Here is a 26310-nt window from a genome sequence, read left to right on the forward strand (position 1 = left end):
ATAATAGTTTTGAATATAAGAAGTATAAATAATCCAAAATAATAGTACATTGTCTATTCATAATCTAACATCAGCCACTGAGTTAATAGGCTGACTTCTACCACCTTTTCTTTCAAGAAAATTATTCAGTACCTTGTAATATAAGGAGTTTTATAAAATCTTAGATTTTTTGTCTGTAGAAATCCTTAATTTGTAATTATACTATGAATTATCTGATATTATTGAATGCAATTATTTAATGTGATTGTGAGTGTAATTAAGTATATGGGAATAGTAAACTTAAAAATAATAATTGTACATTTATCTAACGCAAAAAATTAACAAAATTTAGATTATTTTCCTATTTTGCTTTACATATCTACCTGTATATATGTGCATCTCTCTATGCATCAGGGTTTATCATTCTTGGAAGAAAGTAACTGATTTGAATATTGTTTTGCCTGGACATTGAACAGAGTTGAATGTTTAGCAGCTTAACTGGCCTCTAATCATTTCAGTTATACTGAAATATAACTACAATTAATAGGTTTCTTTTGTGAGTAGAATCACCCTAGAGTAGTACTATTGATCATTCATTTCTATGTATTTGTTCATGTAGACATGTATATAAATTCAAATTTACTGTTAGGAAAGTTTGAATATATCTTATTTACACCAGCCTTCCATAATGAATATTTGTCAAGTAATAATATTTGAAATCCATTAATTGCACTGATGCTTTATCTGAAACAGGTTTTTTAATGAAATTGGATGGAGAAACACAATCTCACGGTGGTGCATGAGTTCATTCTGATGGGCATCACAAATCGCCCTGAGTTGCAAGCTCCATTATTTGGGCTGTTTCTCATCATCTATGTGGTCTCAGTGCTGGGCAACTTGGGCATGATACTCCTCACCAAGTTGGACTCCAGACTTCAAACACCCATGTACTTTTTTCTTAGAAACCTGGCTCTCACTGATTTTGGATACTCTACAGCTGTGGGCCCAAAAATGTTGTTAAATTTTGTTGTGGATCAAAATACAATTTCCTATTATTTTTGTGCTACACAGCTAGCTTTCTTTCTCTTCTTCATTGGAAGTGAATTATTTATTCTGTCTGCAATGGCCTATGATCGCTATGTGGCCATCTGTAATCCTCTCCTCTACACTGTCATCATGTCAAACAGGTTATGTCAGTTGCTGGTGGCAATTCCCTATCTCTATTGTACATTTATGTCACTTACAGTCACCATAAAAATTTTTACCTTATCCTTCTGTGGCTGCAATGTCATTAATCATTTCTACTGTGACTGTATGCCTTTAATATCTTTGCTGTGTTCAGACACTCATGATGTCGAATTGACAATTATGATCTTTGCAGCTTTTGATTTGATTTCTTCTCTTCTGATTGTCCTAGTGTCCTACCTGCTCATCCTCCTAGCCATTCTCAGGATGAAGTCTGCTGAGGGCAGGCGCAAGGCTTTCTCCACCTGTGGATCCCACCTGACAGTGGTCATAGTGTTCTATGGGACTTTGATATTTATGTATGTCCAGCCCAAGTCCAGTCATTGTTTGGACACTGATAAAGTGGCTTCCATATTTTACACACTGGTTATCCCCATGTTGAATCCCTTGATCTACAGCTTGAGGAACAAAGATTTCAAGTTTGCTCTACAAGGCACATGGAAAAAGATAAGCAACATCTTTTCTTAAAGATCACATAGAATATGAGTTCTATGAATATGGTTTGGTTATGAAGCCAGTCAGTTTTCCCCCAGCATGTTTAGCAAACAATATATATTCAAATAATTAATCTTACTGTAGTAACAGTAAAATTTCTAAATGCTTATATATATTAGTGAACAAAACAGCACGTTCTTCTTTTCTGAATGGGGAAAGATTTAAAAAATTGAATAAATTGTATAGTAAAGTAGAATGGATTTAAGACCTATAGACTCCATAAGCAAGTGTCAGAGTTTGATGCTGCATTGGAATGAGAAAGAATGGTAAATATGAAAAATGAGTTGATTTTTTTTAGTCACAACTATAGTAATAAATTTCTGATGACTGTGAATGTGCTTGTGTGTTTTTCTGGTTGTGCAAGCATAATCCCTATGTTTTAAGTTTCATATACATCCATTGGTTGTGTTAAAATCCAACAGTATGAGTCATCAGGAGCTCAGTGTAGTACAGTGATTGAAATAACTGAGTCAGATCATGCGCTCTGAGCCCCTCTTTCACCTGGGGCTCCTGGGCTTCTGGTTTTCCTCATTGGTGGCCTTTGTTTTGTGTATGAACTCAAAAGAGACTATTTACTTAACTCATGATCCTATCCAGAAAATCATAGTTCTGCTAAAAAAATTTCATGTAATCTAGTCCTTTATAGAGACTGGTGAATATACCAAATAAGAGACCATATTAAGTTTTACTATAGAAGCTTCTTTCTCTTTTAAATTTTAACTCCCTATATTTGTCTAATAATTGGTTTCTTGTCCTCACCTCCCCAAATGAACACAATGATTCTTGTTTAAAACAGCCTGTATTTTATTTTATTCTTGACAAGTTTCATGCTGTGTGATTAAGCAGGTCTCTTGCTCCTCTTTCAGTGACTGCTTTCCCTTATATTTGGTCCCAAAAAGGCATCAGATCTTTTTATTAGTATACATTTTTTGCATAAATTTGATAATATGACTTGAAAGAACTGAAAAGAAAAAACTGCATGATTGAGTTGTGCTAATTTGCAGGGAGAATGTAATGTGTTTTGTGTAGACACAAACACTTTTTTTGGTGCCTTGGCACATTTCATGTACAACCCTCCCTAAATTACTTCATGTTTTCTTTATTTTATTTTTATTTAACGTTCATGGAATTTTATTTGTGTCATAAAATGATTGATGTATTTCTAATTTACATGCACATTTGAGAAAAAAAATTATCTATGTATCTAAACATATGTTTAAAAATAATTAATTGGTGAACTAAAAGCATACAAATATTATCATGTGGAAATAAACATTACTGCAGAGTTTACATATTTCATTTTTTTCTTTCTTTTGACAACAGAATATACCTAGTTGTTAGCTTTTTATTTACTCATATATGTATATATAAAGTGTTGGAATTGCCTAGAAATTATAAGTTGAACAGAGGTCAGATTAAATGCTAGTATAATTTGTTAGTGGACACAAGATTGTGATAACTTTAGAATTAATGTGTATTATCAATTTTATTAGTTATTTTATGTTACACCAAGTTAACTTCACAGAAAATTTCAACTTTTATAATAGATGAAGGTAAGAGCTTCTAATATCTAAATTTTAAAAAAGTCAATAAACACAACTAAATATAGCACTTCTAAAATAATTTTCATAGGGATATCTGTTAGGGTCTGTAAACAAGTCAGGATCGAGCCTGGCATTTTGCCAGAGGGAGTGGTTTGTGAAGTAACGCCAGCAAGCCATTAAGTGTGGAGATAACTTATTGGTTGACTGCTGTATCTAGTTTGTGTTAATTAAGATAAGCTGTGTGTAATGTATATATACCCCTCCTGTCCTACAATAAACGGCTCCCACTCCTGCTGTATCAATGTATACAAGTTGCTTGTCACCCCCCGGTTATTTTGCTGCAGCCAGACTGCGGCAGATATCCTCAAATGATAAACAAAAACATAAAAGTAATAAGTTAATACTTAAAGTTTTAATGAATGAATATATGTTCTCATTTTCAATGTTAGTATCTTTCTCATTATTACATATATTTTAAAAAGTTATTTCAGAAAGTTTTTCATGGAATATAGAAATTATAAAAAAGAATCTGGCTTATGATTTTATTATTTGCTAAAATAATTTTTGTCAATATAGTTTTATATTTTATAGAGAAACTTCAAAACAAATTTAGAAAAATAAAATATTCAAAGAAATCTTATTGATGTTCAGAATGTCTATTAAGAGCTTTCTATGGTTGCCAGAGATATAAGTACTGTGATTTTTCACTTACAGAGGCATGAGGAAAAAGTCATGTTGAGGTGGAGCTCAAACATGAAAACTGTGTTAAAAATAACTCATCTTTTCTCCCCCAAGTCATTCCTTAACTGGCAAATTCTAATACATATTTAGAGAGAAAAAAGAGTAAACATTCTCTCAAAATTCTTCCAGAAATATAAAGAGAAGCTGTATTTTCTAACATTTTTGTGAGCACTCCCTGATACTAAAGGTGTTAAATGTGTAAAATTCTAAACTGAATGTTAACTGCTGAATATAGCCCTATGCACAATAAGCTTTTTATCATGTTAGGCATAACCTGATATAAAATATCATATAAAAGCTCCTATAATACAGGAGTTTAAATGTCTCAACATTTAAAAATACAATGTAATTCGCCATATCCAGCAACTAAAAAAAGAAAGCATGTAATTATGTCTAAATAGACATAAAAAGTAGTTAGGCTCCAATATTCATTAATGGCAACAACTTTGACCCAACTAATGATAAAAATGAGATATCATGACATTAGTAGTATTTTAATTTTGCTCTATCTCTCCTGTTTTTTATTGATAACTTTCATAATATTGCTAGACTCATGTATTTGCTTCTGTGCACCCTTCATTCTTTAATTCCACAGGAAAATCTCTTCAGAAAACAGAATTCCATCAAATGATATTTTCCTAAATTGAGATTTTTAATAAGTTTATATAATACCTAAAATTTATATAAGAAGAACATCTTTTCCTATCACATATTCCTACCACAATTTCTCTATTTTTATTTCACAGCCTCTCTTAACTGCTATTCACATGCTTACTTACTCAAATGTCAAAACTAAATAAGAGTAATATTTATACATTATCTGGGCAGTTTTTTTAGGCTTGCAAACAATGACTGTCCTCTGTGCATGTGTTTGCTTGTGTTTATATGTATGTATGTGCACAAGTGTGTGTGACTCAGCATGGAAATGACTCTTAAAAACAAGTGAAAAAAAATCACAAAGATGGATATATTTGGTTACTAATGTTTCTAATGTCTACATAATGAGAATATTTACAAATAAAATAATTCACAGACTATAGAAAATAGATGCAATTGTGCATATAGAATTAATTAGTTGATAGGTCTAGAATCCATAGAATGAAGTATAAAATTATATTATACTTCTAAATTAAATTAAGTATTAAATTGTATTGCAAGCTCTTTATTGACAAAAGCTTAAAAGTACATGATTTCCAAATAATGGCAATGAGATAGAGTTAAGTAAATATTCCCACTCTCAGTGAGAGCCTATGAAATCATAGTAAACAACTTACAAAAGTCTAATAAGTATATTTATCCTGCAAAATCAAAGAACAATTCTTGTTTATGGAAGAGTTAACATGAATAAAACATACCTGAGTAAAAAATAATTGAAGAATAAGACTTTCACCATTTAAAATATTAATTTAATATATTTGCAAAACTATAATGCATATTGTCAATGAGAACATGCATAAATGTTACTAATGGCTACATCCACAGGTAAGAAAAACTATAAATAGGTCTTGCTTCTGGTAAAGGAGGTAAGTTCTCAGTATCAGGAAATGGATTAAAAAGAAAGAGAAAATAATGCACAAAGATTCAATTATAAAAAAGACATTTTTTTACATTTTATTAGTGAGTTATATTTAGGCATTAATTTTTATATTTAGGGATTAATTTTCACATATTCCTAAATGCATATAATATTTGCTTCATATCAATCTTTAGTACTTCTCCTCTCCCTCTTTTCCTCCTTTCTCCTAATCCCTTTCTCTACTCTGCTGGTCTTCCTTCCATGTATTTATTTTTAAATTAAAACATTATAATTGTACATATATGTGGGATTCATTATGATATATTTACATATGTATACAGCATAATTTGGTAAATTTTATTCCATAGTTTGTTCATTTTCCTTCCCCTCAATTCTCTTCCTCTATACTACTGAGCTTCCTTATATTTATTTACTTATTTATTTTCTTTAATTGAAGCTCTATAGTTAACATAAAAGTGAAAATCTTAAGAATATCAATCAGTAAATTATATTTTAAAAATTAAGGAGGTAGCAAAAGAAGGAAGATGAGAAAAATCTTCCAGTCATCCTCTTCCCAAAATTACATCAATTATGATTGCTATTGAAGCATCAAATTCCCTACATAGCAGCTAAGGAAGCCAGGGGATTGACCACTGAGTTTGATTTTGCTAAAATATATAAAAAAATTAAAAAGGAGAAAAAGAAAGAGTGCTACTAAACTTAGGCAGCACAGCTATCTCAAGACTAGTGTTCAAACATGGAGCCAATAAATGTGCCCAGCACCAGGCAGAGTCCACTGCCTCAGTGGAATACATAGGTATTTTAGCCAACTTCAAAGCCAGGTGAGTACTGAGATTGTGCAGGTTCTTGTAGCTGTGGGACTCAGGCAAGACCCAACATAGAATCAGTCATGGTAGTCAAGAGACTACCTTCACCAACAGTACCCCAAACTGAAGCATCATAACTTGGAGCAAGACTCCATTTGCTGAGAGTAGGACATTGTACTTAGCACAAATTTAGCCTTGGAACTTCTTACTCAGCTGATGAAATTGAATGTTGATCAGAACTTAACATCTTCTAAACTCAGACCTGTCTGAAGAAGGAACCTCTAAAACAATCCTATTGCCAGTTAGAGAAATACAGCCCCAAATAATTGAATTCATGATAGCCCTAATATAGCTGATTACAGTAAACTTGGGCCATGAGGATAACTCAACAATAGGCAGTGCAGAGCATTGTAAGACTTGGTTTTCCCTCAGTGCTGTGATGATTTTGGTGAGCTCTAGGCTAAGAGTGCAATGTGACTTTGTGTAATTACTGGGCAGCAGCAGGGCTCATGGGTTTGGCTGGTCCTTTCATGGAAATTCAGCCTACAGTCAAGTAGTAAAATTCTGCAATATTCAACTATGATCTAGTGACCTTGAGTGAGGGATACAGGCTAACCCAAGTAACAAGGAGCGATTTGGGGGATGGACTACCCTCTTAGAAACTCCCTTAGTTCTTGTTGAATGACACTCCAACAGTGGATTGGGTCATAGCTAAGCTTGGGTCAATCTCTAGTGCTGAAATAATTACAAATCAGCAATAGCTGACTCGCGGAAACCAGGGTTATGTTGTCAATCTGGTTGTGAGAAACAGGAAGGAAATATAGCCTCTACGACAATTGGCAAACTGCTTAGAATTTCTAGAAAGACAAGCTAGGTCACCTAATTTCTGCCCTGATATATCATATGTTAACAAGACCAAGAGCATTCCGGAAATAATGACTTCACTTAATGATCAAAATAAGGTTTCTTAAAATGACCAAATAGTTATCACTATGATAGAAATCCTATAAATAGCCTTCAACATTAACACAATGGCCTTCAAGGAAACACATATCAATGACTATATTTTAACACAGACTTTTAGAAGATAAAATGAAGCAATCAAAAAAAATTTAGCTGATATCCTTGATCTGAAAACTACCTTAAGTAAAATTAGAAGTGTGATAGAAAGTATCAACAATAAGAGAGTGAGCTTGAAGAAAGGACTTTTGAGAATACATAATTGAAGGAGAAAAAGGAATGATTAGTAGTGAGGAAAATTTGGATATCAACATGAAGAATAATGAAACTGAACTCATCTCTCATTAGCAACAAAAATCAACTGAAAATGAATTAAAAATTTAAATGGAAGACCTGAAAATATGAAACCACCAGAAAGAAACATAGGAGAAATGCCTCACAATATTGAAATTGACAAGGACTTTTGGGGAAGACATTTTAAAAAACAAAAAAACCAAAAGCATCAATTGGCCTACAAGATAATGCCAAGCTAAAATGTTTCTCTTCCATAAAGGAATCAATCATCAGAGTGAAGATCCAATGTATAGAATGAAAGAATATATTTGTATCCAATAAGGGGCTACTGTCCAGAATATGTAAGGACCTCTAAAAACTCTAACAACAAGTAACCCAATTAAAAATTGGCAATCAATCTGAATAGAGATTCTCAAAAGAAGATTTACAAATGAAGAAAGGATGAATAAAAATGATTAAATATGATAATAATCAGGGAAATTCACATAAAGCCAATGTAAGATATCACCTTACCTCAGTAAGAATGATTATTATAAAAAATATAACCAGTATAGGCAAGCATGAGGTAAAAAAGGAAAATTGCATATTATTGGTGGGAATTTAAATTATTAAATTAAATTAGTGCAATCATTATTAAAAAAACTATATAGAAGTTCCTCAAAAAATTAAAGATAGCTCTACCATATGATCCAGCAACCCTACTACGTTCCACATCCAAAGAAAAGAAGTCAGTGTGTAGAAGACATACACACTCCCATGTTCACTGTAGCATGGTTCACAAAAGCCATCAACTGGAAGCAAACCAAGTGTCCATGAAATGTTGTGTATACATTTTCTCTATTGGAACACTATTATGGAACACTATTTAACTACAAAAAGGAATGAAATCCTGTCACTATTGACAACATAGTTACAATTTCATTATTTTTTAAATAAACCAGGTGCATGATATAAGTTATCTCATTTTTTGATTTATAGTTGATATACAAAATAGTTGTATTTATAAACTTTGAGAGTGGAATGGTGGCTATCAGGGACAAGCAACAATATGAGTAAAGAGAACAGGAGAGAAATGTTGATCAGAGAGTACTAAATCACATTTGTATAGGAATAAAAATTACTATTCTGATATTGCACAGAAGGGTGGTTATAGCAGCAATAATTACTGCATATTTCAAAAACTAGAAGGGTTTTGAATGACTCATAATAAAGAAATAACAGGTTTTTGAGGAAAACACATTTAACATGGTGAAATATTATACAATACACACATGCATAAAAACACTGCATGGTGCCCACATTAATATCATTGATATGGATAATTTGCGGACTTACATATCAGTTAATATGAAGTTATAATGCAAAGAATAAAAACATAAGGAATGGGAATAAGGAAGACATTTTAGGCAATGAAGCACAATTGAGAGCAAACCAAGTGTCCATGAACTGAGAGATGAATAGAGAAAATGTTGTATATACACATAATGGAACACTATTTAGCTATGAAAAGGATAGCTAACCAAATAGTTATCACTATTATATATATATCTTCCCACTGGTTTTCAACAGGGTGCCAAGATAAACCATAAGGAAAGGAGAGTTTCTTCAACAAATGTTGAGAAATGGAATATTCATATGCAGAAAAAAACATGAAATGAGACACTCCTTATATAACATATAGAAATATCAGCTTAAAATGGGTGAAAATTGCTGGGCATGGTGGCACATTCTAGCAAATCCAACTCTTTGGAAGGCTGAGGCAGGAGAAATCCAAGTTTGAGGCCAGCATCTTCAATTTAGGGAGACTTAGAGCAACATTAAAAATTGAAAAAAAGGTTGGTAATGTTTGTAATGGTGGTAAAGCACCCCAGAATTCAATCCTCAGTCCTTGAAAAACAAAGAAATAAATATATAAAACAAATAATTAGGGTTGGAATAGTAAGTAGTTCAGTGGTAGAGTGCTGTGGGATTGAATCCCCAGGACTACATGGGGGAAAGTTAAAAAAAAATAAAATAAACATAAAAGAAAAAAATTGCATTCAAGTTTTACACTAAAGACCTGAAAGTAAAATGCCCAGAACAAATCATCAGGGAAAATCTTTAGGATTGTGTGTTCAGGACTGTGGGGTTGGCAATAATTTCTTGAAATGACACCATAAAAACCAACAGTGACAAAAAATTTAGACAATTAGGTCTAGATCTATATCCATCCAAAAACATTTCTGCAAAGAAAATAATGACCATAGTGGAAAAGCAAACAATAAAACAGGATAAAATATTTGCAAACTATATTTTAAACTAAATATTGAAAACATAAGAAACTTTTAAGGAAGAAAAAATATATCTGATTTATAAGTAGGCAAATGTCTTGATAATATGTTTCCTCAGTGAAAACAATGGCTTACATATGTATAGAAAGACATTCCATATTGCATGTCACTAATCATCAGGGAAATGCAAATCTGAAACATTTAACAACAGTCAAAGCAGAACACTATTTGCTTAATTAACAGCAGCAGAAACATTTACTTTTTTGTTATGAAATAAATCTTTGTATTGCTATATTAAAGCAGAAGACTACTGGAGCATATTCCCTTGGGGCATCTCCTGTGGGCTTCATCAAGTTCCATAAGTGGATATAAGCAATCTAAATTAGCCATATTCACAGTGTACCTGAAACTGTGTTGCTGTTTCTTGAGTAAGAGAATATTTCAGATAATTTGACAGGTATTTTGGAGCTAGCACATAAACTTGCAATTAGAAACTATGTTACTTTATATTAAACATTATAATTGCTGAACTTCAAGTACTAAGTACCTGGTTCTTACAAGTATAAATCACACGTATTCATCAAAATTCATTTATTACATTAAACTAACTTCATGGTAAGGAGTTAAAAAAAAAAGGAAAATACTGAATTTGTGTTTGTATAGGCAAATAAGTGTGCTCCTTAGCAGGTGTATTTTTTTTTCTGACAGATTGATATATTTAAAAGTAAGGACAGTCATAAATTGATCACTAGATTGTGAGAAAATGTTTGATATATCAAACCACTGTGGGTATTATATTTTGGTATAATAGTTAAGAAGCAATGACTTAGTAAAACTTAAATCCTAGCTATGGGATCTAGTGATCTTTCATAGTATGACTTTCTCTCAACATATCTTTATTTTTAATAGTCTAAGAATGGTCAAATCCATCATGAATCAGGTTCTGCCTTAATTCCCTGAGAAGAAGGAGTGCATTTGCACAAGGGAGCCACAGTGTTACAGGATTCAGTTGAACATGCGGGAAAAAGCATACACTCCTGAACTGGAGGTGGGATGGCATTTTAGTTCTGAAAATCATCACCTGAAAAATTTGCTATTACGTGAAATAATGCAATGTTCATGAAAGTCCATGCATCAAATAGTTATTATGATTTTTGTCCTCTATTGAAAATATAGTGTTTCCTCATGAAGTCCAATGTGTGTGGTATTCTCTAACTTCTACTTAAATCGGATGTATGTACACTAATTTTATAACTTTATCATAGTTATTTTTTCTTTATCTCTCTGAAGTCTTTGAATACCGTGTCACTATGACTTATTCTTACAGTATAACTTTCTTTTAACATCTAATTGGAATTCCTGTCCCATGAGGAATTTATCTGAAATATCTTATTTATTCAAAGCAATAATAAGCCACTGTAATGTAGAAAATAGAACTGTGATAGTTTGCATGTGTATTGTTTTCACACAAATTCTTATTCTTTAAAGAGTAATTCAGAAATATACAATGTATTCATGGAAAAATTCATATTTCTAAAAGTGTTTAATTGAATTTATTCCTGATAGATTACTCTATAAATGAACCTAAGTTAGCACATTCTATAATTCAAGCCATTCAACAGATTTAGATTTCACAAAATTTGTCCATGAATATTAACTACAATCTTGTAAATAAATATTGAATTTTACATTGCATAATTGAGTCAATTATAGCAAATCATTCTAAACAGTTGATAATTGATATAAAATTCTGATTCTGTTCCAAAGCTATTTCCCTGACATAATAACTCATGTTTTCTTAAATATTCTTAGTTGTACATGGATACAATGCCTTTGTTTTATTTATTTATGTTTTTATGTGGTGTTGAGGATTGAACCCAGTGTCTCACACCTGCTCGGCGAGCACCCTACCACTGAGACACAACTCCAGACAATAGCTCATGTTTTCAGATGTCAGAAGGAATTTTTCACCCATACCTTGTGTTTTAACATGAATAAATATGAAAAGAGCTAATAGAATCCAGTGGTAAATTACTCAGTTGACCTGATGATTTAAGAAATGACATGGGTATAGTGACTGTGAAAACACCCTTGTGATCCACATGATCCTCCAGGGAATGCTGTGAGTGCTGCATTCAACATTATGACTGTCTTCTGATCTACTGCTTGGAAATCAGGCAGACAAATAAGTGTGCATGTGCATGCGTGCACGCACATGCACACACACACAAACATACACAATCAATAGGCATGGTTCATGTTCCTTAAATTCACTGTTGTTAATTCTTTTATAGTACCATCAGCTGTCATTTCACCATAATCATCGAGTGTGTTCCATGAGATTTCAGCATGAAGAATGTCACTGAAGTAACTATATTTGTGTTGAAGGGCTTCACTGACAATTCTGAACTGCAGATCTTCTTCTTCCTCCTGTTTTTAGCAATTTACCTTTTCACCCTCATGGGAAATTTAGGACTGATTGTACTGGTCATTGGGAGTTCCCGGCTGCACAACCCAATGTACTATTTTCTGAGTGTACTGTCTTTAATAGATGCCTGCTATTCGTCTGGTATCACTCCAAATATGTTGGTAGACTTTTTGTCAAGGGAGAAAACCATTTCATTTGGTGCCTGTGCAGCCCAGATGTTTTTTGCTGTAACCTGTGGAACCACAGAGTGCTTTCTCTTGGCTGCCATGGCTTATGACCGCTATGTGGCCATCTACAACCCACTTCTGTATTCAGTGAGCATGTCACCCAGGATCTATGTGCCACTCATCTTGGCTTCCTGTGTTGGTGGAATTCTGCATGCTATAACACACACCACAGCCACTTTCAGCCTGTCCTTCTGCGGATCCAACATAATCAACCACATCTTCTGTGACATCCCTCCTCTCCTTGCAATTTCCTGTTCTGACACCCGCCCCAATCAGCTTCTGCTCTTCTATTTTGCTGGCTCTATTGAGATATGTACTATACTAACCATCCTGATCTCCTATGGTTTCATTCTGTTGGCTATTGTGAGGATATGTTCTGCTGAAGGGAAGCGGAAAGTCTTTTCCACCTGTTGCTCTCACCTAACTGCAGTGTCCATTTCTTATGGCACTGCAGTATTCATGTATGTGAGACCAACATCCCACTATGTTTTGGAGCATGACATGGTAGTGTCTATATTTTACTCCATTGTTATTCCCATGCTGAATCCTCTCATCTACAGTTTGAGAAACAAGGATGTAAAAGAAGCAATGTGGAGTGTTTGGGAAAAAAAAATGTTTATCATTAAAGCATACTTTTCATACTAAAATTATATTGACAAAATTTGTTTGATAGGTATACAGTGTCAAGGGGATTAAATGAAAGTGTTTATGTGAATGTGCTAATGTATTTTCTTGTTTGCAGACATTTTAAAATAAATTTCATGGATAATTTCTAGTATGTTGTTTTACATGCAGAAAACGTTTAGCATCCATTTGATTTTTACGATGTTCATACCAGTATAAGAATATGTATACATAAATGTGAGCATTGATGCTGATACTAAGTGAAATGCTAAAAAATCCACACATGCTGGCATATATTTACGTATGATTTGCTTTAAAATGCTGTGTGTGTTTGTTTAACCTCTATCTAGATCATATAATACTGCATTCATAATTCTATGGCATTTTCCGTAGAGTAATTTGTACCTAATTCTAGCTCAAAGAAATCTGCTATATCCTTATGTCCATGCAGCAAACTACTCAGCCTGTGGTTCAGACACCAGAAGTAACTTGATCAGATTCCAGGGTGTCATCACCGGGTTAAGTTTTGAGGGTGAATTTCTTTCTCTTTTATCATACCTTCTACAACACTGATCTAAGATTATTCTCTAACTCCTCACAGACTGCAGTAACTATACATCAGCATTTTTAAAAATTATATTAAAATATACAAATCACTAAAGGAAAATAATTCAGAGAGTTGTGTGCTACTGGCTGGCCAATTTTGCTTTATCCAGGTCTAAGCCCATATCAACCATTGTGAGACTCCCCTCGGTTCTGACCACTGCTCACTTTTGACTATTTTTTTTTTCTCTTGACCACTAATACTCTGTGAGGCTGTTGCAACGCTACTGTTTCTTAGTATCATTTTTCCTGAAAGAAAAATAACAGAAAAGGATCTCTGGTACACTCATATTTAATCCTGCTTCCAATACATCTAATTTTCCTTGAAAATACATGCCTCAAATTTCAGTTTATATGGTATTGTTTTTTTTCTTTATCTTCATTACTTTTAATTAGTTTGTGAATTAATTTCTCCTTCAATACTACATTTATTCATTAATGATAGCAGAAAAAAATCTTCATTATATCCAATACAATGGATATTTTCTTAATTTGGAACTACTAAATGTCAATGATAACACAATGGTAAAACTACAGAGTATCTCATATAGAATATATTCCTACACAACACATGTAATTTTGTTTTCCTCTCTTGGAGGGTTCGCCATGGAGTCGTTGTACCATGCAACTCATTCCTTCAAATGTCAAATCAAAATAATAGACATTGATATCTGTTATCTGCACATATCTAAACAATGTAAATTTGTATTGAACCTACATATACATTTCGTAAAATTATGGAAGAGTTCATAAATACAACTCAAAATTTAAAAGATGAATTTTTTGCTTTAAAAATTTCATTTGAGTTACAGTAATCAATCACAAATGTACTAAAAGAATAAACTGCAATTTGAGAAATTAGATACATGTGTTGATTTAATATATAATTGACTAATGAAATAATGAACAAATATCCATATTAAACAATCACAACAGATGAAACTTATGTGCACAGTGTATGTATTTTAATAATTATTTGGAAACTGTTAATATAAAATGAAATTAGATAATCTTACATGTGCTTAAAATTGACAGTAATTAAAAACATGGAAACTTCAATTATGAAAAACTGGACTAAGGGAACATTTCCACTCTCCTTATGGGACTGTAAGAGAAATAGTCATTTTGATAACAGTTTGTAAATATCTAGTATTTATTTATTCAGGAATGGCAGAGAATATGATGCAGCTAAAAGAATTAAATGGATGAATCGAAAATCAAACAACTAAGTTTAGAAAAATAAACATGTAGAAGATGACTTTTGTTAGCAAAGCATATCATATATCCTCACTTAAAATATCTGTAAAGTTAAAATATATTTTATAGATAAATATGTGAATTTATGGCTCACCAATGATAAATGTATGAGAATGAGAAATGGTAGATAGTGCTTACCCCAGGCCACAGAAAGAAAATGACAGGTTAAAAATCATGATTAATAGGAAGAGGTGTGTCCAAATAGTTTCAATTTTGAAAACTATGATTATTATGGGAAAAATTAAAACTGACTAAGATGAGCCAGGCATGGTGGCCCATGCCTATTACCCAAGCATTGCAGAAGGTTGATGCAGAATCGAGCTTAAGGCCAGTCTCTGCACACTTAGGTAGATCCTGCACCCAAATAAACAAAATAAAATAAAATAAAAATAGGCCATGGATATAGCTCAATGGTATAGCACTCCTAAGTTTAATCATATACACTGGTAAAAGAAGAAAGAAGAAAGAAAGAAGGGTGTAATTCTTAAGGTTGGATAATATAACCTCTTGTCTATATACCATATTCAATGTATTAAAAGAATGGATGATTAAGTTGCTTGCACATGTTAGATATTTAGAAAGATGCTGCAATAAAAATGAGAATATAAAATTGCTTTGAGATCTTATTACCAACACATTTGATAAAACCTTTAAGTGGGATTGATAAAGTATAAAATAAATGTATAATTAAATAATTATATGAATACATAAGTGAAGTCATAGTTAATTATAAATTGTTTCTGACAATTAGTGGATAACCTCCAGGTATTTCATTAAGCTCTCAAATGTTTTAAATATAATCAGCAAATTACTTGAAATCTCCTCAGGGAATCTTAGAAATTAAAAAAAATAATATATATTTTTTAAAATGTATAAATTGCTTTCAAAACCTCATGTTCAGAAACACATTGAAAAATCAAGAGAGAGGTTTGATTACAGGTAATATCACAGAAGGTTTAGGTGGCACTATGCCTTACCAGAACCTACTGGAATTGTCATATTTTGCTATGGATTTTCCATATAATAAAAGTGGTCATTCATGATTGTATGCTTTCTACAACTAATTAACAGCTGCAGAAATAGGACCTATTGTTTTTTCTTTTATATTCATTTCTAAATATTTTGCTTATGCTGTTATAAGCAGTTCTGAAACACACGTGTGTGTTTTCTCAAAAAATTAATTTAATATATATATTATATCTAATGGAGATCAAAACTTAGAGGTGATACGAATTAAAAAATGGGATATAACCTATTTATTTGCAAAATTTGAAAATCAGTGGTGTCTTTGCATATACTAACTTTAGATTCTTTTGATGACAACATGGAAAGTCCTTGAATATTCAGTGATTGTGCAGATAAATATATAGATGTGATCCATCCCAGATGTCCTGATGAGGAAATGAAGTTCCCATGTCACATTGAGGTATGTGTGCAAAGCATTGTTTGATTGTCAGGATTCTGTATGTATCTGCTGTTAACATGATGACAAAATGTTATTCATTTTAAAGTGAAATCTGACTAAATTTTTCTCAAAACTATAGTGTAAAAAATGAAAATTCAGGTATACAGCAACGATAGTAAACTAGAATGAAGCGATTTGTTACATTTTTAAAACTCGCAAGCTATTCAGAGGAAATATCATTCTTTTCACAATTATAAAATTTGATAATTGCCATACCTAAGTACTTTATTTTTAAATTTTACACTGAAAAATTAATCCTCCTTTATTCTTCCCCAAGCCCCTGAAAGGACATGTTGGTTTGTATATGTGAATGAATAGTTTTATATAAATTATTTGCCAAAAACTACTTTGGTATATACTAAGTTCAAATATAACTGAGACTCTATGTACATACATATATTCTGCTTTATTTCTTAGCATAAAAATATTTGCACTGTGATCCATTATAATTTTCTTATTTATATATCTGTTTAGTATCTACCAAATGTTTAATGATATTCTGCTCTAATACCTATATGCATAAGGATTAAAAGAACAGCATTTGAATTAGAGAGTTCTTTGCATATTTATAATTAAAAATTCTTATTATTACTGTACATGATTACTAAATGTTTCTATTTGATTAAAATTACATAGTGGCAAATGAAAAACTGAAGTGCAATAATTTGATTTATCTGTTACTCAAAGTTACTATTGTGTTTAAACTTTTATAATATTTGCCCATTCTATCTATCTGCCTCTCTTTCTATTTATCATCTCTAATTATTCTCTGTCTCTATCTCTCTCCCTCTCTCTCTGCCTCTGCCTCTCTCTGGAAACTTTACATTTGGAGCTGTTGATACTTGGGACTGGATATTGAATATATCAGGATATTTAGAAACTAAACTAGCCTCCAATTAGATGCAAATAGCAGGTCACCTCCCAACTTGTGCAAATTATCTCCTGCATAAACAAAATACCTGTGAGTAAAGAAACCTAAATAGCACCACAAATATACCTCTGTCTCTTACACTATTTATACATATCTTTCTTTTTTAAGGGAGTTTATTTCAAAAATTTTAAGTGGAAAAATTTCCATGTATCTTATTTACACCAAACTTGATTAATAATGTGATACTATTTGAAAGTCCCCAGGTGATAATATTTGAAATCTATTGATATCTCTATACAGAACAGGTTTTATAATAAGCTTGAATGGAGAAACAAAACCTCTCAGTGGTGCATGAGTTCATTCTGATGGGCATCACATCACGCCCTGAGCTGCAGGCTCCATTATTTGGACTGTTCCTCATCATCTACCTGGTCTCAGTGTTGGGCAACTTGGGCATGACCATCCTCACCAAAGTGGACCAAAATCTGCAAACACCCATGTACTTTTTTTTCAGGCACCTGGCTATTACAGATCTTGGTTATTCTACAGCTGTGGGCCCCAAAATGTTGGAAAATTTTGTTGTGGATCAAAATACCATCTCTTATTATTTTTGTGCTACACAGCTAGCTTTCTTTCTTGTGTTCATTGCTTGTGAGCTATTTATTCTGTCTGTGATGTCCTATGATCGCTATGTGGCCATCTGTAACCCTCTCCTCTACACTGTCATCATGTCCCAGAGGGTATGTTGGGTTCTGGTAGCAATCCCATATATCTACTGCACATTTGTGTCACTTCTAATCACCATAAAAATCTTTACTTTACCCTTCTGTGGCTACAATGTCATCAGTCATTTCTACTGTGACAGTATCCCCTTGTTATCTTTGCTCTGTTCCAATACACATGAAATTGAAGTGATGAATCTGATTTTAGCAGCTTTTAATTTGATTTCCTCTCTTCTGATTGTCCTTGTGTCCTACCTGCTCATCCTCCTAGCTGTTCTCAAGATGAAGTCTGCTGAGGGTAGGCGCAAGGCTTTTTCTACCTGCGGATCCCACCTGACAGTGGTCATAGTGTTCTATGGGACTTTGATATTCATGTATGTGCAGCCCAAGTCCAGTCATTCCTTAGACACTGATGAAGTGGCTTCCATATTTTACACTTTGGTCATCCCTATGCTGAATCCTTTGATCTACAGTTTGAGAAATAAATATGTAAAGTATGCCCTACAGAGAACATGGAAAAAATTACATAATGTTTTTATTAAAGTTCATGTACCATGTGACCCACACAAATAAGATTTGCATGTTAACATGTTTTGTTGCCTCTAGAATTAGTAGCGAGTCCAGATGGGCTCAACATGTTTCAAAAGATTGACTGTCTTAGTAATAGTTAAACATCAGAATGCTGTAAAACTTAGTGAAATAAAATATTAAAAAAGGTTTTGTCTTTGGGAAGAAAAGCTGAACATTGAATATGATGCTTGAACAAATGTTATAGTACTGTAGAATGGTCTTAAGAGTTTGAAGATGAAAAGGGCATGTACAGAGATGCATGCAGAAGGGGAGTGAGGAAGTATAGGCACTGAGGAGGAGTTCATGGTTTGAGCATCCTTCTCAACTATTACAGTAAACTTTTTGCAGTGTCTCCATTTGTATTTAGTATTTCTTTATTTGTTGTGTAAGTACATTCACTGTGTCTCCTGCTTTATGCATTTCTCTGGATTATTTTAAAAACAGGATTGATTGCAGAATTGGGTGGCTCAGTATAACATGATTATTTGGTGGAATCAACCATATGAATATTGTCGAATGTCTGTAATTCACAGGGGCATCTTAGGGTCTTTCTCTTTTCTCACCAGTTTCTTTAATTTCACCTAAATCCAATACAGCCCTTTTAAGGCTACTATTTGGATATCAACAGCTCGCATGTGTGTCATTTATAATCACCATAAAAATTTTTACAGCTCATGACTTCAGTGCAGCGTCTAAATTTGTCAATTTCAGTGCACCTCTATATGTGAGTGAATGCATACTGTAAGAGAGATTTCTTGAGTTCTGACAAAGAAGTTTCCAGAATGTTGCCCTTTTATTTTCCTTATTGAGTTGATATTGATTTGTTATTGCATATAATTTTAATGCATAGTTACTCTTCTTCACTTCTCTAAAAAAAGATTAATTCTTGCTGAAAAGTCACACTTTATTTGTATTTCTTCTTTCATCATGTGCTTAGTCTAATGATGAAGCAGGTCTGTTGCTCTATGTTAAGATTGATGTTCCTCACATTTCATCCATATGTCAGTTATGATCCATTCCTTGAGTTGATATGATTTTCTGCCTGGGAAGAATCAAACAGATAATCCTACAATTTTCACCATTCTTTCTTTTTTAAAATTTTTTTAAAAATCTGTTCTAATTAGGTACACATAACAGTAGAATGCATTTTGACACATCATACATAAATGGAGTATAATTCTCACTCTTCTGATATTACATGATGTAGAATGACACAGGTCATGTAGTCATATATGTACATAAGGTGATTATATCTAATTTGTTCTACTATCCTTTCTACCCCATATCCCCTCTCCTCCCTTCACTATCCTCTGACTAATCCAAATACTTCTATTTTTTTCCTAGTCCCCTGACCCCAGTTATTTCTAATGAGAGTGTAGTATGCTCTGTATTGACAGTAGTACTTGTCATTTTCAGGACATAGTTCATTGTAAACCTCTCTAAAATCTGTCTCTCTTTTTGTTATTTTCATTGATTTCTTTTTATAGCACTTTATTCAGGCTGTGTTGGGACTGATCTGTTTCCTTGGTAGCCCATCATGTACTAAAATTATCTTTTAACCAGATATGAACAAAAATTGTTCATTACAACAATAAAAGTTTACGTGTATTGTCAAATGGGACTAATTATTACTAAAGAATTATATGATTGATTTTGTCATAATCACATTTTATGACTTTTGACTATCTTTATATGTATAGATTCATATGAAAATGTAATTTTCTAAACAGTGTATGTTTGACAGGGACAAAGTAAAATGTTAATTTTTGCTGGCCAAATGATTAAGAAAATGTTTCAATTGTATTTTTAAATTATTTTCTGTTTCCTCAAATTTATGTTTACTACATTTTAAATTATTTCATGTTTCCAAAATGACTTCAGTGAATAAAAATATATGAGAAAGTAAATATCTCTAATATCTGTGTTAAATAAACACTGCAAATTAGTTTAAAACAATATTTGACTTTTATTATAAATCTGTATGTGACTTTTTTTTTTTTTGACTACTGGAGGTGAAACCCAGGTAGGTCTCCTCAGGAATGTTAGGCAAGCACTCTACTACTGAGTTAAATATTCAGACGTTGGTGTGATTTTTCATAAACCCTCAAATGATAAGTCAAAAGCAGAACAAAATGTATTGAGATTTAAATTTAGATAAAATATTTAATTCATTCTGAAAGTTTTTGCTTTTCATTGTTAAATAGATTTATAAGATATATCAGACAGTTGCATATTTTTTCCATAAAATATAGTTTTAAAAACCAGGAATTGGAATCTAGTAAAACCCTTACAAAGGTAGTTTGTGTCAACAATGTTCAATAGTTTGTACAATAGTGATTCAGGAAGCTCAATATAGTTTAGAATAAGAAATATACAAAAATTGTTGGGATACTCAGAGTTTCTCTATAAAAGCAATCTGTACTTGAAGTTAGTGTAATAAAAATCAGTGTGTTGTATTTTTCATTTATATGTATACCAAAATATAAATGAAAAACAATTTTATTGATGAAGACTCTCAAAATGGAAATTTAGTAGGTCGTGGTGGTGCATACCTCTAATCCTAGTAGCTTGGGAGGCTGAGGCAGGAGGATAGCAAGTTTAAAGTCAAAAGTCAGTGAAAGCGAGGTGCTAAGCAACTCAGCAATACCCTGTCAGTAAATAAAATACAAAATAAGGCTGGGGGTGTGGCTCATTTGTCAAGTGCCCCTAAATTAAATCCCTGGTACTCCCCTCCTCCGCAAAAAATGGAAGTTTATAGTAAAAATAACTCTCTACCACCATCTTCAGATCATGTCCAGTAGGCCTGAATGGTGAATTCTACTAAGTGCTAAGGATGAAAGGAGTAATTGTTTCTACAAATTCTTCCAGAAACCTGAAGAGATGAATTTTCAAATATTTGGAGGCATATTACTTGGCTAAAAAAGGTGGATGAAAATATTATGTGTGTGAAAATTCTAAATAAAATATAGCTGACAAATCTAGTGATGTGTAACAAGAGTGACAAATAATATTTGAGCAAATGATTTATAATTTTTAATGTTCAAATATTGTAATGTCATCAACTGTATCAAGAAACTAAAGAAGAAAGCATGTCTGTCACATTTCTATAGAAGTGAAAAAGTTTTTCATAATTTCTAGTATGCATAAACTTTGACTAAACTAATTTTGAAATAAAACTTTCTAAGACTTTTAGTATTCTCCCTTCTTTTCTTCATTTTTATTTATAATTTTTTTTGCAAGATCTATTTTCTCTGTCAAGGGGTAACATTATTCTATAATTTCAATAGGATACTTTCTTTAGGAAACTGAATTTTATGTAGGATATCCATACAATGTTATTATGTCCAAATAATATAACAATAATACATAATTTCTTCTATTATGATAGATTCCTATCACAATATCTCTGCTTTTGTTTGGTATGGTCTGTTCACAACTACTCACATGGTTCCCTCTTTAAATGTCAAAATTAAATCATGGTTAGTGATACACCTTCTCCATGCTTATCCAAGACATGCAAAAACGAACATGCAGATTGTTTTCTCTCTCTCTTTCTCTCTTTCTATCTCTGTCTCTCTCTCTCTCCTTCACTTTTTTTCTCTCTTTTATTCTGTGTATGTGTGTGTGTGTGTGTGTGTGTGTGTGCATGCTTGTATGATTCAGACCATGGAAAAAATCCTGAAACACAAATGAAAATCACAAAGATTGATACATTTTACAATTTAAAATTTCCATAGTCTCACAAAAATAATTATAAATATAACAAAAGAGGAAGCTATGGACTAGAGAAAATATGTATAATTGCTCATTTGTTGAATTAATAAACATATGCCTAAGATCCATAGATAAAAATGTATATGTACATAAAAATCACAAAATGAAAAATATCTTATGGCTTATGCATAGAGTTTGATAATAATTTGAAAATACAAATCATATAAAATATTTTTACAAACTCAAAAAATTGACAAAACTATACAGTTTAGGAATACCAAACTGGATTAATGGAAATATTTCCGCTCTCCTAATGGAGTGTAATATTGTTAGACATTTGGAATACAATTTTCATATGCTTAATATGTTTCTAGTTTCAGCAAAATCAGGAAAAATGAATATCTAAACAGAATAACGTGGACAAGTTCAAAACTATATCTAAACTAAGAAATAAATTTTTAGTATTAGACATTACAAATTTAAAAGAAAATTAACATAAAAATTAGCTTGTTTATTTTTGTTTTTATTTTTTTGCTGGGGATTGAACAGAGGGTTACTCTACTTGCTATTTTTTTTATTTTGAGATAGGAAGTCCCACTAAGTTCCTGAGATTTTTATTAAGATTTTTACTGAGATTGCCCTAGAATGTGTGATCCTCCTGCCTAACTCTCCAGAGTTGCTGGGATTATTGGTGTGCACCACTATGGCTGGCCATACTATGTATTTTTAATGAGTATGTAAATGTAGAGTTAGTCAATGACAACTTCCACATGAATGACACATAGTAGATGGAGCTTACCTCTGGTAATGCTAATAACTTGTAAGGATCCGAACTAGTAACAAAAGGAAGAGAAAATAGTGTGTTAAGTTTCAACTTCATAAAAGTTTATATTAATGATTAAAGTAAATCAAGCACTAATGTGAATATCTACTCAATTTTATTTCTATGTAAAATTTATTGTGTAAAACAAGTATGTTTAATTTAGGAAAACATTTAGCTATAATATTAACATATCCTAGAGCATTTAAGGTTAGTAGAATCTTAAGTTTATTAAATCATTTAAAAATTTGAGTTAAAATGCAAGCTAATGTTTCTATATAAAATGCAATAATTCCACAAACCAAAAGACATCATAAACTAATTGAAAATCTAGTTTATTACAGAGAATAACAAAATTTATTTTAGACATGTATGCAAGTGTTACAGTTCAATCATGATCGTCATTTTAAAAGCAAATAACAAATTGTTCAGTAATCTGGAATTACTGAACTGTCTAACTTCATTTTTCCAAAAATTATTGAGATAATATTCACATAATATATTGTTAACTATCCTAAAGAAAACAATTTATTAGCAATTATTATATCCATAGTTTGTTCAATCAACACTTTGTTACAGTTTTACAAGATTATCATCACTCCCAGATATCCACTAACTAATGTTTCCTGGTATTTTCCTCCCTTCCATGCCCTGGATACTATAAAATTTGTTCCATCAGTGTGGATTTATATCCTCTAAGTATTTCATAAAACTGATTTATACTAAACTTGTGCTTATTTTACACAGTATCTTTCACTTTGGATCATAGTTTAAACATTCATACTTACTTCACTACTTTTCTAAAATTTTTATTTTATTGTAGTGACAAAATTATCACACAATATATATATATATATATATATATATATATATATATATATATATATATATATCCTCTTAAACTTTTAAGTGTACAATAGACTAATAATTTTATTCAAAAGACTGTACACTAGATCTGCAAAACTTATTAATCTTCCACAATAAAACTTTGTATATAGCTGGGCAGGGTAGAGTAGAACTGTAATCCCAGAAGTTTAAAAGACTGAAGCAGGAGGATCCTGAGTTCAAAGTCAGCCTCAGCAAAAGTGAGGCACTAAGCAACTCAGTGAGACCCTGTCTCTAAATAAAATACAAAATGGGGTTGGGGATGTGGCTCAGTGGCTGAGTGCCTCTGAATTTAATCCCCAGTACTCCCCTCCAACAAAACAACTTTCTACTTTTTGATATGTATCTCCTTTCCCCAGTCCCTAGACAGCACTGTTTTAGTTGCTAATTCTGTGAGATTGACTATTTCAGATATTCATAAAAGTTGAATGGTGTGATTTTGTCCTTCTGTGACTAGCTTATTACATTAACCTCATGTCCTCATGGTTCCTCCACATTGTTAAATATTGCAAGATATCTTAATCTTTTAAGGTTAAGTAATATTCCATTTCTGAATATGCCACATTTTCTGCATCCAATGTGCATCTGTGGAATTTAGGTTTTATATACATCTTGGCTATTATGAACAGTGAGGCAGTGCACATGAGTGTGCATGATTCTCTGGGATTCTGAGTTTGATTCTTTTGGATTAAATCTCAAAAGTAGGATTGCTGGCCTCTATAAATTATATGTATGATATTATATATATATATATATATATACACACTTATAAATATATAATATTATAAGCACACATTTATATATAAAATATGTATTATTTATAAATAACTATATATATATTAAATAAGATATATAGTATTTACAAGAAATACCAAGATGGAGACAGACCATAGTAAATATTCTAGACAATGACATGAAAATGAATACTGTTAATCAAAGCTAAAGACAACACAAAGTTACAATTTGATTATACTATGTGGAATAAAATACACATATTTTAGCACAAATTTAGAATAGTTATTTTATTCATATCTTTACTCCTCATTATGTATTACGTCAGTTAGTCAACAAAAATATTTTGAACATCTGTTTCCTGGGTATTATTTTAGAGACTGATAATAGAAAGGTGAACTGACATGACTTTTTCACTTATTTTGCTTATAGAATAAAAAATTTCACACAATAAGTAACATAAAATTGTTGTAAAGGATTTAAATTACAGCTTTTATCATGCTTTGAGGGGAGATTTCTGATTTGGATGAGAAAATATTTTTCCATCATAATTATTTCATTAAAAACTAGAAATTAGACCAGTTATATGAAGGGTATCTTAAAAAGTTAATACAAGTGGCATTGGATCTATTTAAAATAATTAACATTTGAATTTATGCTGTATATCTGGCTTTTAAGATTCATCTTCACAGGAGAGTTGCTCTTGAAATCAAAATGGTGGATTATATTCAGTTCTAATTCTTATATTCACATATGATCATTAGTACCACAGTCCTGTGCTTTCTCACTGTTGAATGTCCTTCATTCCAGGACCATCCACAGGACTTCCCAGCTAACCCAGGGTAAAAGGGTACAGTTCAAGAAAAGGAGACAAAAAACGATGTAATTACTTTGCCTTGTTAAGTTAAGTTGCCAAATGGAAGCCATGATCTTTACCTTTCATTTCTGCCTGATTAATGAGCATTCTGTTTGTGTTATTTTTTTCCCTCTGGAATCAAGCCTTTATTTGACAAACTTGTTTCTTATGTTCAGAGACTTGAGACCCAGGAGCAAACATAATTCAGGGTGAAGGTCTTCAGGGACACAAGATACGTATAAAATCTTCAGCATGCTCCAAAGCAACCTTGGTGGTGGGCTTCTGCAGATCTCTCCACACAGGTAGGTTCCATCAAATATTTTACTTAACAATTAGTTCAACTACTTTGAAATGTCTACATTCAAAGACTCAAGACTGAAGTGGGTGTATTTTTCTTTACAGGTGACTCAACTATCTTCCCACACATTGCTCAGTGGTAGCTGTGGTGATAGAACTTAAACAATTATTTCTAACCTTTCTATTGGTAGATGAAATTGCTTGAGTATGCAAACAAACAAATAAACTTCCCTCTTTGGGGTTTCTGCATTGTTCGTGATAGGAAACTACAATGAAAATATTTCTGGGTTTCAGCAATCAGTCTCTGTGTCCAGAGTGGGCACTGGGAGACATGTGGTCATTCAACATTTATCCCAAACATAATACAT

The 26310-nt window shown here is 32.1% G+C and overlaps 3 protein-coding genes across 3 annotated transcripts; all 3 read left to right on the top strand.

The window, feature by feature from the left end:
- The first annotated feature begins 750 nt into the window (after positions 1–750).
- On the top strand, positions 751–1692 carry LOC114081134 (olfactory receptor 8K3-like). The gene has a single exon (XM_027922715.2). It carries the CDS (start codon positions 751–753, stop codon positions 1690–1692), a length of 942 nt encoding a protein of 313 aa, XP_027778516.2.
- Positions 1693–12175: 10483 nt separating this feature from the next.
- On the top strand, positions 12176–13171 carry LOC114081126 (olfactory receptor 5T7-like). The gene has a single exon (XM_027922708.2). The coding sequence runs from the start codon at positions 12221–12223 to the stop codon at positions 13169–13171; it is 951 nt and encodes a 316-aa protein (XP_027778509.2). The 5' UTR covers positions 12176–12220.
- Positions 13172–17669: 4498 nt separating this feature from the next.
- Positions 17670–18641, top strand: LOC114081155 (olfactory receptor 8K3-like). The gene has a single exon (XM_027922733.2). The coding sequence runs from the start codon at positions 17670–17672 to the stop codon at positions 18639–18641; it is 972 nt and encodes a 323-aa protein (XP_027778534.2).
- The last annotated feature ends 7669 nt before the right edge of the window (positions 18642–26310 follow it).

Source organism: Marmota flaviventris, chromosome 17 (assembly GCF_047511675.1).
Source record: "Marmota flaviventris isolate mMarFla1 chromosome 17, mMarFla1.hap1, whole genome shotgun sequence".
Taxonomy (NCBI): Eukaryota; Metazoa; Chordata; class Mammalia; order Rodentia; family Sciuridae; genus Marmota; species Marmota flaviventris.

Bases quoted from the DNA above. Each gene is read 5' to 3' on its own strand.
- LOC114081134 (XM_027922715.2), top strand. From the start codon at position 751: ATGGAGAAACACAATCTCACGGTGGTGCATGAGTTCATTCTGATGGGC.
- LOC114081155 (XM_027922733.2), top strand. From the start codon at position 17,670: ATGGAGAAACAAAACCTCTCAGTGGTGCATGAGTTCATTCTGATGGGC.
- LOC114081126 (XM_027922708.2), top strand. From the start codon at position 12,221: ATGAAGAATGTCACTGAAGTAACTATATTTGTGTTGAAGGGCTTCACT.